Source organism: Medicago sativa, chromosome 7, assembly GCF_051527215.1.
Source record: "Medicago sativa cultivar Bolivia chromosome 7, Bolivia_mono, whole genome shotgun sequence".
Lineage (NCBI taxonomy): Eukaryota > Viridiplantae > Streptophyta > Magnoliopsida > Fabales > Fabaceae > Medicago > Medicago sativa.
The window spans coordinates 65,333,264-65,347,643 of record NC_140755.1 but is presented as its reverse complement, the minus strand read 5'-3'; the positions used below and the strand labels follow the sequence as shown (position 1 = coordinate 65,347,643).

At 36.4% G+C, this 14,380-nt stretch overlaps 1 protein-coding gene and 1 long non-coding RNA gene across 2 annotated transcripts; one reads left to right on the top strand and one right to left on the bottom strand.

Moving 5' to 3' along the window:
* Nucleotides 1-6,036: 6,036 nt before the first annotated feature.
* On the top strand, nt 6,037-7,317 carry LOC146907734 (uncharacterized). The gene is made up of 2 exons (XM_085729624.1): nt 6,037-6,418; nt 7,114-7,317. Exons 1-2 carry the CDS (start codon nt 6,082-6,084, stop codon nt 7,128-7,130), a joined length of 354 nt encoding a protein of 117 aa, XP_085585750.1. The 5' UTR covers nt 6,037-6,081; the 3' UTR covers nt 7,131-7,317.
* Nucleotides 7,318-9,283: 1,966 nt separating this feature from the next.
* On the bottom strand, nt 9,284-10,879 carry LOC146907733 (uncharacterized). The gene is made up of 2 exons (XR_015020299.1): nt 10,200-10,879; nt 9,284-10,102 (listed from the first exon to the last, which is right to left on the bottom strand). It is a non-coding gene; the product is annotated as an uncharacterized LOC146907733 (long non-coding RNA).
* Between the last annotated feature and the right edge of the window lie 3,501 nt (nt 10,880-14,380).

Sequence of the window (14,380 nt, the reverse complement as noted above, 5' to 3'; positions counted from 1 at the left end):
TCGTTTGGAAAATTCGCTTATTACGCTCTTTCCAAATTACCCAGACAGTATAAAGTCAAATAATATTGAAAGATAGATGAGTCATCTTCGAAAATCCTCGTAAACCGCCAAACTGATGAAGATGGTTGACAAGTGAGTCATGAAAAGTTGTTGATAAACCGAGCCAACCAGTAATAAGCGGCCACAGACCACCAAAAAAAGCACATTTAATAAACAAGTGCTCTATGTTCTCATTGGCACCATAATTCGCAATGCAGCCTTGGTCATTATCAGATAAAACACGCCTTTGAATTAACTTGTCCTTTGTAGGAACTCGGTTAAAAAACAGACGCTAAGCAAAAATCAAGACTTTAAGAGGAACCACTTTTAACCAAATGAATTGAGTATCATTCCGTTGGTTATTGTCATTCACATCTGTCAAGTAAGAATAAGCAGAACTAACAGTATAACAATTAGAAACATGTAAAGTCCAAACCCATCTATCATCTCTAGCATTCTGCAAAATAGTTAAGGTTAAAAGTGCAAGACACTCCCCCAACAACTCTTCCTCCCAAGCGAACAACCTCCTATACAACTTTTAGGCCTCACCATTCACCTCCCAACCCAAAGCAAACATCTCTGCCACCGTCACCAGTTTGTTCTCCGCTAACTCATACAATCTAGAAAAAGAGCTTTTCAGAGGCTTCCCTTCAATCCAAAGATCTAGCCAAAACAGGAAAGTCGTATCATTAGCAAGCATAATACCATTAGCAATAATAACTCTTTTTTCAGCTTGTGAGCGCCATCCACCAACTCATTAGCAATTAGAATACCATCAAGAATTTGACGACCTTGCACAAAAGCTTGTTGGGGCTCGAAAATAACAGTATATATAACACTACGCAACTGATTAACTAACCCCTTTTTATAGAATCTTATACAAGCAATTGACTAAGGATATATGTAACAGCCCGATTTTTCGCTAGATTTATTTTATTATTTATCTAATTGCTTTTATGTACATTTGTATGTGCTCGTATGTGATTTTTGCCTCTGTGTGTATTTTTAGTTGGGAGTTGTAGAATTCAGTGTTAGAAGGGTATTTTAGTCATTTTGGACTTAGGGGCATTTTGGTCATTTTGAGAGTAGAGGTAATTTTGTAACTTTGCTAAGGATTATTTTTAGTGCTTAGTGAGAGTGGTTATTTTACTAAGTGCCAGAGAGAGTGTAGTAATTATTTTATTACCGGTAGGTGACCGTTAGTATTACATTTTACCGTTAAGTGAGTAGTAACATTTTGGAGTTAGATTAGTAATGGGTTAGACCCATTAAGGCATTGTGAGTTGAGCTCAATTAAATAGAACCTATATAAACTCTAGTTTGTAGAGAAAATAGGGTTTTACCAAAAATTTTCACAATGGAGAAGAGATAGAGATAGAGAGAAGATAAGGGTTTGAAGTGGAAGATCTAGAGAGAGCTAGAGGAGGCTAGAGATTCAAGCTTTGGCAGCTAAAGTGAAGTCTTAGTTGGTGATTGTGAAGAATTGAGGTAAGGGGGTTACACTTTAATCATAATCTAGTAGTTTAATTCCTACCTAATTCTTTGCATAATTGTGGTTAAGTGGTTAATTTGATTTTAGATGTAGAAATTCGTGCTTAATTTGATGATATGATTATATGCATGAATTGAATGATAATTGTGTTGTTGTTGTTGAATTTGTATGTCAAAATGGGTATATATGAACATGATGAGTTTTTGTATGAAATTGATGATGAATAATGTGGTGGTTGTTAGATTGATGATGAATTCATGTTCAAGTGTTGTTGTTATTGTTTTAACATGTGTTGTTGATGAATTGATGCATTCGGTATCATGAATTGGTGAATTGGTGATGAGAATTGTTGTTGTTGTTGAAAGTTGTAGAAGTTTGGTGATTTGATGAATTTTGTTGTGTTGATGTTTTAATCTCAAAACTTATGCATGTTTAAATGTTTTGAAGTGTATATGACCTATAAACATCTTTGGGATCAAGTTTTGGGGTTTGGAATGATCAAAATTGGGATTTTGGGGTGGAAAGGGGTTGAAACCCGAAACTTTTTGAACTGTTCTGGTGTAGGACGCTTAAGCGTGCAGAGGACGCTTAAGCGTGCTCACCAGCGAGCCACAAGCGTGCTCCAAGCGAGCAACTCCCAGAAGCTACTGGAAGTTGGACGCTTAAGCGTGCAGAGGACGCTTAAGCGTGCAGCTCCCAGTTCAGCCATTTTTATTTCTTCGCTTCGTGCACTTGGGGACCAATCCGGGCTTTCTAAAATGTTTCTTTTGACTTGTTTAACCTCTGTTTATACAATTAATCCTACTGGAACTTCATTTGAATCAAATTGGACTTGAATTTGTGAAACTCACTTAACTTTTGAAAAGTGGTCCAAAACGTTGATTTTTTCGAAAACTTGTTTTTCTCCGGAAATTGAAGTAGGGTTAAGGTTGTATAATGTTTATATGATTTCTAAAAATGGTTGTGATTGGTTTCATCAAGTTTTAACTTGTTTTGCTTTGAAAATTTCATTCTTTTGGAAAAGTGATAAGTAGAGACGAACTTTGTGAATTTCATGATTTCGTCGTGTTTAGCCGGTGAAACGCCAAAGTACACTCTACTGCAATTATATGTAGCCTAGAGGAATACTTAGTTGAGGCATTGGATCTTTTTTACTTGGTTTCGGTTCAATTGCCCAATTATTTCTAATGTTGTGATTTTGAGAGACGAACTTGGTTGAAAATGGTTTTAAGAGCCGATTGTCTTATGAGAATCCTTTGTAGATAGTTGATATAATGATGTGGAGATGATTGATGATGTATATACATGTGTGACAACTATATGTTGATTGAATTGTGGATATTGTTGGTGATTGTATATATGTCAAGTGGTGGTGAATTGTTGTCGATTGTATATATACTAAATGTTGGTGATGGTGTGGTGATTTGTTTGTGTGAACATATGCATTTGTAATCGAGTCATATGTTCATGCATTCATGACTGATGGAGGCGGATTTTATATCCAATTGAGGTGATTATGATGTTTTTGTTGCATCATGGGTGACGACCTGGAGGTGACTTGGTACCACATACATATATGTGTCGAGTATAGGCGCATATCATATTTACATGAGTCGAATGTTAAATTGAATGATGAATGTCGGTGATAAGTGTATATGATGAATAAATATATATTCTTGTGATGATTGGAATTGTTATGTGAATACGTGAGTGGAAATTAATGTTCATGATGATTTAGTAAAGGAATGGAATTGTTCATTTATGTCAACTGCGTATGTATTGATTATGATTAATGTAATGCTAACCCACAGTGGTTTTTGCCGCCTACCTGTCTGTATGGATGGGTAGACGCTGTGCAGGAGTAGTTGCTTTTGGTGAGTGCTTGGATAACGGGAGCTACCTCCGCTATTGGTTGGAGTCGTAGGTTTAGGCTCTGATTAGGTTACCGTGTCTTGTTTTGTTGGATTCTGTTTTATTTATTGAGATTTGTCCACATGTTGGAATTGGAGAATCTTGTATGATGATGTATTGTTGACCATGGCATATTATGTCGGAGATTTTGTGTATGAATTTTATCCGCTGTGACTGTTGAGATATGCTATATATATCTAGATATGCATGTTGAGTTTTTGGATTATGTGAGACGTAGCGTCTAATTCTTATATATTTGCTATATTCGCATGTTTTATTGCTTTAATAGAATTAGGTCGTTACAATATAGGCCGGAAATCTAACAAGCTCCGAGGGCACTCCACTTTAGGGATGAAAGCAATAAATGTGCTATTAATCCCTTTGGTTAATTTACCATAACGGTGAAAATCATCAAAAAATCGTTGCAGATCATCTTTTACCAAATCCCAAAAATCTTTGATAAAACCAATATTAATACCATATGGCCTAGGGCTCTTATACTTATCACAACTCCACACATCTCCTCAATGGAAATCCTCCCCATCCTCTGAAGAAATCGATTTAAAGGACAAATCTTCAATACATGGTCGGTTACCATCAAGAGATTTGAAATGATTCTGGAAGTGATTAAAGATTGCACCTCTCACACCATCAACCCATTCCACCTGCACTCCATTCACCAAAATAGAAATGATTGCATTCGACCTCCGTCTAGCCGACATGATTTCGTGGAAGAACTTAGAGTTAGCATCACCTTCCCAAAGCCAAGTCAGCCTAGATATTTGCAACTGATTACTAGAATGTAACTTTGATAAGGAGTGGATTTCTGAAGATAAAAAATGAATCTCCCTCAACTCTTCCTCCTCTAAATCGTGCTCTTCTGCCTTAACATCCAAACAAGAAATGCGGTCTTTTTGCAATTTAATTTTACGTACTAAATTTTGAGTATGGGATTGATGCCAATATTTCAAACCACCTTTAATCATTTTCAACTTCTCATTCAACACATATCCACCCCAACCAACTATCCGCAATGTCAGCCATTTCTCTTTGACAAACTCCTTATAACCACCAGTAGCTCTGACCAAAATTTTAACAACCGAGTCAGCCTGGGTCCCCAATTCGCTTCATCAATAGTTAATAAAATAGGACAATGGTCAGATATTGATTTAGGCAAAGCAACTTGGATAAAGATTAATCTCAAATTCTAAAAAGATTTGATTTTGAATTCCGTTAAAGATTTGATTTTGATTTAGTCAAACTAGCCGTTATTCAAACTAGTTGTTGATCAAACTTAGTCGTTAGTAAAATTAGCCGTAAGTAAGATGACAATATATTTTTAACCGTTTTTAATTATGTGTGTCATGAAAGCCGCCTCTAGTTTTTTAGTGTGTTAAACTCCAACTTCTCTCTAAGTTTTCTTTCTCTTTTACCATTGAGGAGAGTGGTTTTAGGTCATTTTTTTGACCAAGAATCACCCCTCTGCATCTTTTCCCCCTTTCTTTTGATCTAAATAAGTGATTTTTCACATATATCAAACTTTTTTCTTTTTTCGTGATTTCGTTGTCTGAGTGCGGCGTAGTGTTGTTCGTCGTCTTGTGCAACGTTGTTTGATTTTGCATCTTGTTGTGATGTTCGTTTGATTTATATTGAAAGATCAGCTTCAGTTAATCACAAATTCAATCAATGATTTGCACGTCAACGTTGCAGATCCGGAAACATGGGTATTCTGATGATTTAGATATTACATTTTATTTATCGGCATTTTGCCGTTGTATGATATTAACTTGGATGTTGTGGGTTTGTTTGCAGATTCACCCTTTGCGGTTTTAACGATGTTGATTATGTTATTATATCTGATGTATTTTATCAACTTGATTGAACGAATATCGTTTTGTTTTTGTCAAAAAAATTATGCACGTCATGAATTTAAGGGTTAATTAATTAAATGATCCTTATAAATATCCAGAATTTTGTTTTTAGTCTTTACAAAATAAATTCACACTTTTTAGTCCCTATAAAAGTTTCCGTCAACATTTTTAGTTCCTATAAAATTTTTCCATCATCATTTTTAGTCTCTATCAAAAATTTCTGTCAACATTTTTGGTCCCAAAAATACTTATCACAGAGACTAAAAAGTGTGATTTCATTAAACTTCACGGGTAAACTTTCTAAAAACGATTTTATTCCACAACCTTTCATTTAAATATAACCATTTTTTGAACAAACACTTGACTATAAACTATAACAAAGCACTTGTAGTTTAGCCAAGTGTGTGTGAGCTGGTGATCTGTCGTAGTTGGTTTAAAAGTTGTTCCTAGGGTTTCAAAATGGGCATTGGATTAATTGATTGAGAATGATGTGTCACCATTACATAGCTCCCTAAATTTACTACATAGACCACCAAGTAATGGCTAGAAGTATGAAAAAACAAAAACAATTGTCACCTACATTGATATTGGACAACATAATTATCACATTTGTGTCGACAGAAGCTTTTATTTACTAAGTGCAAGCTCCATTAATCTAAGGTGGATGACTCGACCAAGCACATTTTTAGTACTATAAAATCCCATCAAATGCATTGCATTCTTGCATAGAACTAAATATTTCACAAAGAGATATTAAGAAGAAAAAAAATGGAGGGTCTTATGAAGATGCTGTGCCTAGTTGGTTTTGTAGTTCTTGTTTCAGGGATTCATGGAGTTGAAAGTGCAGGTGAATGTGGAAGGGGTACTACACCAGATATGGAAGCATTTAAGCTAGCTCCTTGTGCAAGTGCAGCACAAGATGAAAATGCTAGTGTCTCACAAAGTTGTTGTGCTCAGACTAAGAAACTTGGTCAGAATCCAAGTTGTCTTTGTGCAGTTTTGCTCTCAAACGTTGCTAAAATGTCTGGTGTTAACCCTCAAATTGCTGTTACTATCCCTAAACGCTGTAACTTTGCTAATCGCCCCATTGGTTATAAGTGCGGACGTAAGTAACTAACAATTCCCTCAGTTTCTTTTAAGTTGTCGTTTTCGTTTAAAAGCCATTTCGTTTATATTTATTCTTGTTTTCAAAGTTTAATGTAACATTAATTATTCTTTAGTATCTTTCAAAAGCAGAAAAAAAAAGTAATTATTGTTTGTTCAATAATACTTTTAACTATCTATTGCAAATAGAGAAATATATTAATATAGGAAAAAAAGGCTTAATAGCAGTTTTCGCCCCCTAACCTTCATGAAGTTGTGATTTTAGCCCCCTAAGAAAAAAACTACAAAATTTCCCCCTAAGTTTTGCAACTGTAGCAGTTTTGGCCCCCAAGGCCAATTTTTTTGCACCTGCATGAATTTAAAAATAAAAAAAATAACACGTGGCACCTCATATAGGGTGCCACATCAGCGTAGACCGAGTCAAAATTTGTCTTTAGGGCCAAAACTGTCACCGGTGCAAAACTTAGAGGGCGGTTTTGTAGTTTTTTTTCTTAGGAGGCCAAAATCGCAACTTTGGAAAGTTAGGGAGTTAAAACTGCTTTTAAGCCAAAAAAAAATAATGTAATGAAAAACAACAAAAAAATGTGAAACGGTACGATACTAGTAATTTTTATGTATTTTTTTTTTCTTTTCTATTTGTTAATTTTCTTGATGGATCAATATACTAACTACTCTTATAAAATTCTGATTTTGCAGCTTACACTCTTCCTTGAAAGAGTTGAGGTTGTTGCTGAAAACAAACATAAATGGGATATGCATTGATGCTGTTAGCTACTATTATGGTCACCACAACTTAGTTGTGTTGTATTGTAACTTTCTTGTTTGTTTATAGTGTGGATAAGACCTAGCAGCTCACTTGTGTACACCCTCATGAATAAAACATTCTCTTTCTGTGGTTTATTTTATGTCCCTACTAAAACATTTTAATTGATGCTCTTGGATCATATTTTAATTACAGTTACTAGATAAAGATTCATCTCAAATTCTGAATAGACTTGATTTCAAATTCCGTTAAAGATGTGAGGATCTTGTAACCGATTACGAAGTAAGTAGTTTTGTAAACTGTCTTCGAACCTTAAGGCTTTCTCTAGCCCGGATGAGCCTTCAGGACCTGACCAACAGTATAATAATAACAGGTCTTTCGTCAAATAATAATAATTTACATATAGGGTTTTTCTATCATGTGCAAATTTGCACATGATAAGAAGTTTAAAGCAGTAACTTTGATTTGGAACTTGTGTTTTTTATATTAAATATGTAGCTTTTAATAAATAATTGTTGGTTTTCAATGAAAAGTTACTAATTTTAGTTGTCTTAACATGTGTAATATTGCACATGTTAGACAAACCCTTACATATATTACAAATTGACATTTGAGTATACAAACATTATATTGGTTGGAGTGGAATAGATTCAAATTTCTTAAGCAAGATCGAACTAAAGATAAGTATTCATCTTTCTTATTTTTTGCTATCTGCGTGTGGTGACCTTCGATCCGGATCCATTTCTGTCGTCACTAGCTCTTTCCATTGTTATGTTGTTTTTGATTGGGTCGTGGTTAAGTTTGGGTTGTTTTTTATTTTGGGTTGTCTTCGAGCTAGGCCCTTTTTCGAGCAGGTTTTGTTTGTACTACCTCCCCACATGTCGACTGCTGAGCAATTTGTCTTCTGGATTCTCTTGGGCTGATCACTATTGCTTTTAGATCAGGAATTCGTGTATAGTTTCATGTTTTTCGGCTGATTATGGTGTATTCTCTGGTAGGTTGAGAGTTTTTGAGGGATGCCTTAGTTATTTGTCTACGAAGTTTGGTGGGTAGATCGCTTTTGCTTCGAGATCGGAAGTCAAGTTTTAGACTCTAGTTTTTGGCTTTGTTTGGTGTCTGGCAGATTGGGGTTGATTGGTGGTGGAAGCCGCAGAATAAATGTTTGAATAAGCGATTTTTTGGTGTTTATTTAGGCTAAATTGTCGAAGAGAATGTGAGGTGTTGTTGTAGGGGTTTTGGTCGTTTTTTTTGGTTTTTAGAGGGTTTTGGTGCGAGTAGCAAGATATAGATATTTGGATCTTGTTTCGATGAAACATCTACGTACATAACATGATGGGAATTGGGTGAGTATCATAATGAGAATTAAAAGTGAATAATCACAATCACATCATGTTGGTTATCAACATGATTATCTATAGGAAGAGGAATGTTAAGGACACTCTCTTTTCAACACTTTCTCTAACACTCGCTTTCTCATTGGATGAAATCTATGCATGTCCCACCACTTTAAGTGAGACCCATTTCCAAAGTGTGGGACACACCTTGATTTAAACCAATAAGAAAGTGATTGTTAGAAAGAGTGTTGAAAAGAGAGTGTTGCTAGCATTTCTCTCTTTAGGAAATATATTAGATTGAGTTGGTACAGTAGTAGGAAAATTGCTCTTCTTCCATCAAGATTTGCTCACTCCCATACAAACTGACAAGAACCCCCAGCGTGATTTCAGCCACGCAGGTGTTAAATACAACGTGACTTAAGTCACGTTGAACTTAATGTGAGTTAAGTCACGTTGACTCGTAACTCAAGCAGGTTATAACCTAGTGTGACTTAACTCACGTTGGGTCTGTGCCCACTACCAAAACAACTACTTTGGCATTCTTACCTAATTTCCTTCATTCATTCATACTTCCATGCATCTATTCCATTATTTTCATCCCTATACTAATTCATTCATGCACTAATTCTTCCATTCATACATACATACATACATACATTCATTCAAAATTTAAATACGCAAAACAAACTGTAAATTAACCAAAATGTCTTAAAATAACACAAATGCACAAATAACGCAAATGCGCAAATGTAAATATATTGCATCCATATCCGCCAAAGTGTTATAAAAACATCTAAATATATACAAATGTGACAAAAACACTAAAAACCCATACTTCTATGGACTATGACTCCTAGTCCTCCTCCGTGGAAGTGTCACCTTCTGCAGCATGCTATACTTCTACCGAATCCCCTCCATAATGCCGATAAAGAGAGGATGTCTAAAAACATCAGGATGCAACATAGCACTATCCACTTTCAGCCTGATGTTCTCAATGATCTGAAGTGGTTCTGGAACCTGTCTGGCCCATTGCTACTCAACAATAACCTCCTCGTAAGGAGGGACATGCTCGCTCATAAGTGGATGTGATACATGGTAGAACCATTTGATGTACCCCATTCCATACTTCCACACCTCGTCCTCCGGGACCAGATGACCCCTCTCCTGCTGGCTAAGAACATGGATAGCAAAATCCTGGAAGGCGATAACCACATCCTCTGGCACAAGATCCCCAATCGTTGTAGGAGCTCTGGTAATGGTCTAGATATAGCCGTACTTCCTCAGAACCCGCCCCGACAAGTGACATCACATCCTTTCTTTGTCGGCCATGATCAATCTAGAGTACCAGCATATGTCCCAAAAAGGCGCGAGGTCTTGTAAACCTCACGCCTTTGTAGCGTGAGGTTTACATCTCCATCAACCTCCAAATGACATTAGCACTCTCCATCAAATCAATGAGGCCTTTGTAGCGTCCAACATCAGAATAACCCATGGGAAGTTTACATCTACCCAAAAGCGGGTCAACACGTTTGTACTCTGGCTCATGCTTCCTCGGAACGATCTTCTGGAAGTGCCCCAAAACCCATCCCTACAAACACAAAGAGACAAATTTATATCAGCACAAATATCATACAAACAAATATACATTTATGATCCATTAAAAAAATAAGAAAAATATATATTACCTCAAGTAAGGTCATGTAACCACCAATGGCTTTAACATTTGAGTCGGAGGTAAGAGAAAGCTGAGAGTACAGGTATGTAAGTACCCGCCCCATGACCAGTCGCCCAACCTGTCCAAGTCCTGAAGCACAAGCAGCCACAACAGACTAACGTTTTTGCCGTTCTTGTTGCCAAAAATGGTGTAGCCAACCAAGAGCAACAAAAATGCCTTAATTCAGGCGGTCCTAACAACATTTTGCTCCTCCTCATCAGCAGGCCTCTCCAACTGACTACACCTACTTAACAATCTTTCATAACACCTCTTTAGGTGAGTGTGACTAACATATGGACCCCACTGAGTTTTCACCTCTTTCACCGCATCATCCTCCGTAAAACCTAAAACATCCTCTAGCAGTTGTATGCCTCGCTCATAAGATAACTGCTCTAGAAGACACAGCACATCATCTAGTATGATGGTCATCTCCCCAACGGGCAGATGGAAGCTGCTGGTCTCCTTATGCCATCTCTATGACAAGGAACAAATGAGCCTGTGACTGTTGTTGTCATACCCAGTCTTAAGGAGGGGGCAAGACCAGTTGCATTCACAAGTGTCCAGAACCATTCCTTTCCTTCTCCCGGCACTGTCAAGGTATTAGGTCTAAGTTTCTTCCTGTGCGAGACACCGATCACCTTATGCGACTTTTGAAATAAAAATTAAATATTCTAATATAAATTTAAATTCTTAAATGAGCACGCATTATTTAAATTCTCACGTGTTATTTAAATGAACACGTGTAATTTAAATAAGTGATCGTCAATTTAAATGACGCACGTAATTTAAATTCTCGCGCGTAATTTAAATTCTCGTGTGTAATTTCAATTCGTACGTGTCAATTTAAATGATGCACGTAAGTGTTTTGAGGTAGGTGTAAGTTAGCAGCTCCCTAATTTAAATTGATGAGTAATTTAAGTCAATTTAAATTGCTTTAACATAAAAATTCAAATCATAAAAACTAACATATCATTAAAATAAAATTTAACAATTATACTTACTTCAGTATTGACTTATAGCCTGCATGCCACATGTTTACCGAAGTTTGGTAGAAGTGACAAATCACTAGGCCCCCTATGAAAGCCCTTCGGTTCTGGCTGGAACTCCATACTCTACCCCTCCTTAGCCTCACCCTGGACCTCACCCTCCTGCTGGTGAGCCTGCTCATATTGAGGCTGCTTATACTGAGGCTGATACGCCTGATGCTGATGCTGATACTACATCGGGTCCACTATATGGGACGCACCATCTTGTGACGATGATCCCTCCGCATCACTACCCCTACCAATCCTTGTGCCCCCTGTCTTTGTCTACTAGGCTGAGTATGAGGAGGACGTTGTGCGACCTTTTCTCTTCGTGCACTACCGGTAGCAGACTCCCTCCCTGCTCTAATTCTATCAGACCTCTGAGACATATCTACACAACATTTCAAAAAGCTAAAAATCAATGAACATTTGCATAGGGACATTGTGTCATTTCTAACTAGTCAATAACAATAGTTAAATTTCGGCAGTGTCATTTTAATCTGTAAACTACCACACCGCAGTCATACTAACTATAAAATATAGGCTTAATAGCGGTTTCAACCCCCAAAGTATCATGATCTTGCGATTTTGGTCTTCTGACAAAAAAAATTATAACACAGCCCCCTAAGTATTGCCCCTTTTGCAGTTTTGGTCCACATGCCAATTTTGACTTGGTCAATGCATACGTGATGTAACGCCCTATTTCTATTAAAGCGACAAAACACGCGAATATTACAAATATTCAAGAAATAGACGCTACGTCTAACACAAAATCCAATATCCAAACATACATGCATATATATATATATATATATATATATATATAAGATATCTCAACAGTCACAGTGGAATATAATTCATACATCTCCCAAATATATATGCCATGGTCAAAATACAACATCATACAAAAATTTTCCAAGTCCGACACGTGGACAAATCTCAACAAAATAAAATAAAAACCAACAAGACATAGCAAGACTCTACGACCTAATCAGAGCCCTAAGCTACGACCAGACGATAACGGATAAAGCTCCCGCTATCCAAGCACTCACCTCAAGGCAACTACTCCTGCACAACGTCTACCCATCCATACAGACAGGTAGGCGGCAAAAACCACTGGGGGTAAGCATTACATTAATCATAATCAACAGATAATTATTGACATCAATAATCCAATTCATTTCTCAAATAGTTTGTATGAACAGTTAACATCAATAATCACATTCATACAACAATCCAAACATCACAACTAGCACTCATCAAACATGTTCATCACCAACAACAAACATCGTTCACATACCACAATCAAGACACCATTTCAATATGCAATGCGCCTATACTCGACACATACATGCATGTGGTACCATACAACAACAATAGATGCCAACCGAACATCTAAGTAAGAGAACACCTCCTCTCTTACCAATCACTTATGTAAGAGTACACCTCCTCTCTTACATTTCACATATGACTCAATATGATCATGATGCATGGACATACAACAAGGACCCGACAATGCACAATTTCAACATAACAAATGTAAGAGTACACCTCCCCTCTTACAAATCACCAATGTAAAAGTACACCTCCAATTCATTGACTATCTCAACAACAATTGCATTATCAAGTATACATGTCCACACATTCAACATTCACAATTCACATGAGAGTCATCATCACACACATCAACATCAACTTGCCAAATATCATAACAATTCCATTTACTTTTCATAAACCAAGTGAAACGGCATAACACATCATTTCATGATAAACATCATATCCAATCATCAACAATCTTCCACATATCAACAATTAATCATATAAAATCATTCAAGAAGGATTTATAAAGTAATTGGTTTAATGGAACCATTTTCAACCAAGTTCGTCCATCGATATCTCATTTCCAAAATACTTGAAGTATTGAACCAAAACCAAACAAACACGATCCAATGCCTCAACTAAGTATTCCCCTAGGTTACATATAAGTACAGTAGGGTATACCTTGGCGTTTCACCGGCTAAAAACGACGAAATCATGAAAATCACAAAGTTCGTCTCACTTTATCATTTTCCAAAAGAATACCATTTTGAAAGCAAAGCAAGTTAAACTCATTAGACCCCTTTTACACCAAGTTATTTCTTTCATAAAACACCCCTAGATAGTTAGGATAAAGCCCCTACACTTTGGAACAAGTTTGGAGGCAATTGGATTGAAGAAAAATGCATTTTTAAGGTTTCTTGTCAGACAGGATCGTGGCACGTGGGTCTCCCATCGCGGCACGATTTTTCCAGAGTTAAAAACACTAAAATTTCTGGACAGAATCGTGGCACGTTGGTCCCGCATCGTGGCACGTTCATAGTTTGACAGACAGCACCAGATTTTCAACCTTCACGTTTTCGCGCATAAAAATCAAACCGTTAATCCGTTTTAAATGCCGTTTTCGCCTACATTCTCCTAACACTTAGCTCTATCATAATGTACAGAAAAATTCAAGTTTCAACCATTCAAAAATCATTTTCCAAAATCTCACATCACACTCATTTTTCAAAACGGTTAACACTCGAATTTTCATACGAAAATCTCGTTTTCTCCCAAACGACTCGACTAACAAAATTACAACATGAAAACAGAAATTCTACCAAGTTCAACTCACCCAACAACACCAAAAACTCAGTCAACAACTTCATATATCAAAAGTTTATTTTGGTCCTTCATATGAACAACTCAACAAAAACTCACCAATTCACCAAAACTCTCACAATTTCCAACAACAACAACAAATATCATCATAATTCACAAATTCATGATACCCAATGCATTAATTCAACAACAACATATGTCAAGGTAACATCAACAACATTTGAACATGATTTCATCAACAATTAAACAACCACAACTTCATTCATCATCAAATTTACCCAAAACCCATCATGTTCATATATACTCATTTTAACATACAAATTCAACAACAACAACACAATTATCATTCAATTCATGTACATAATCATGTCAACAACATTAAGCACGAAATTCTACAACTAAGATCAAATTAAGCACTTAACCACAATTATGTAAAGAATTAGGGTAGAAATTAAACTAAAGGATTATGATTAAAGCCTAACCCCCT

Bases quoted from the DNA above. Each gene is read 5' to 3' on its own strand.
- LOC146907734 (XM_085729624.1), top strand. From the start codon at position 6,082: ATGGAGGGTCTTATGAAGATGCTGTGCCTAGTTGGTTTTGTAGTTCTT.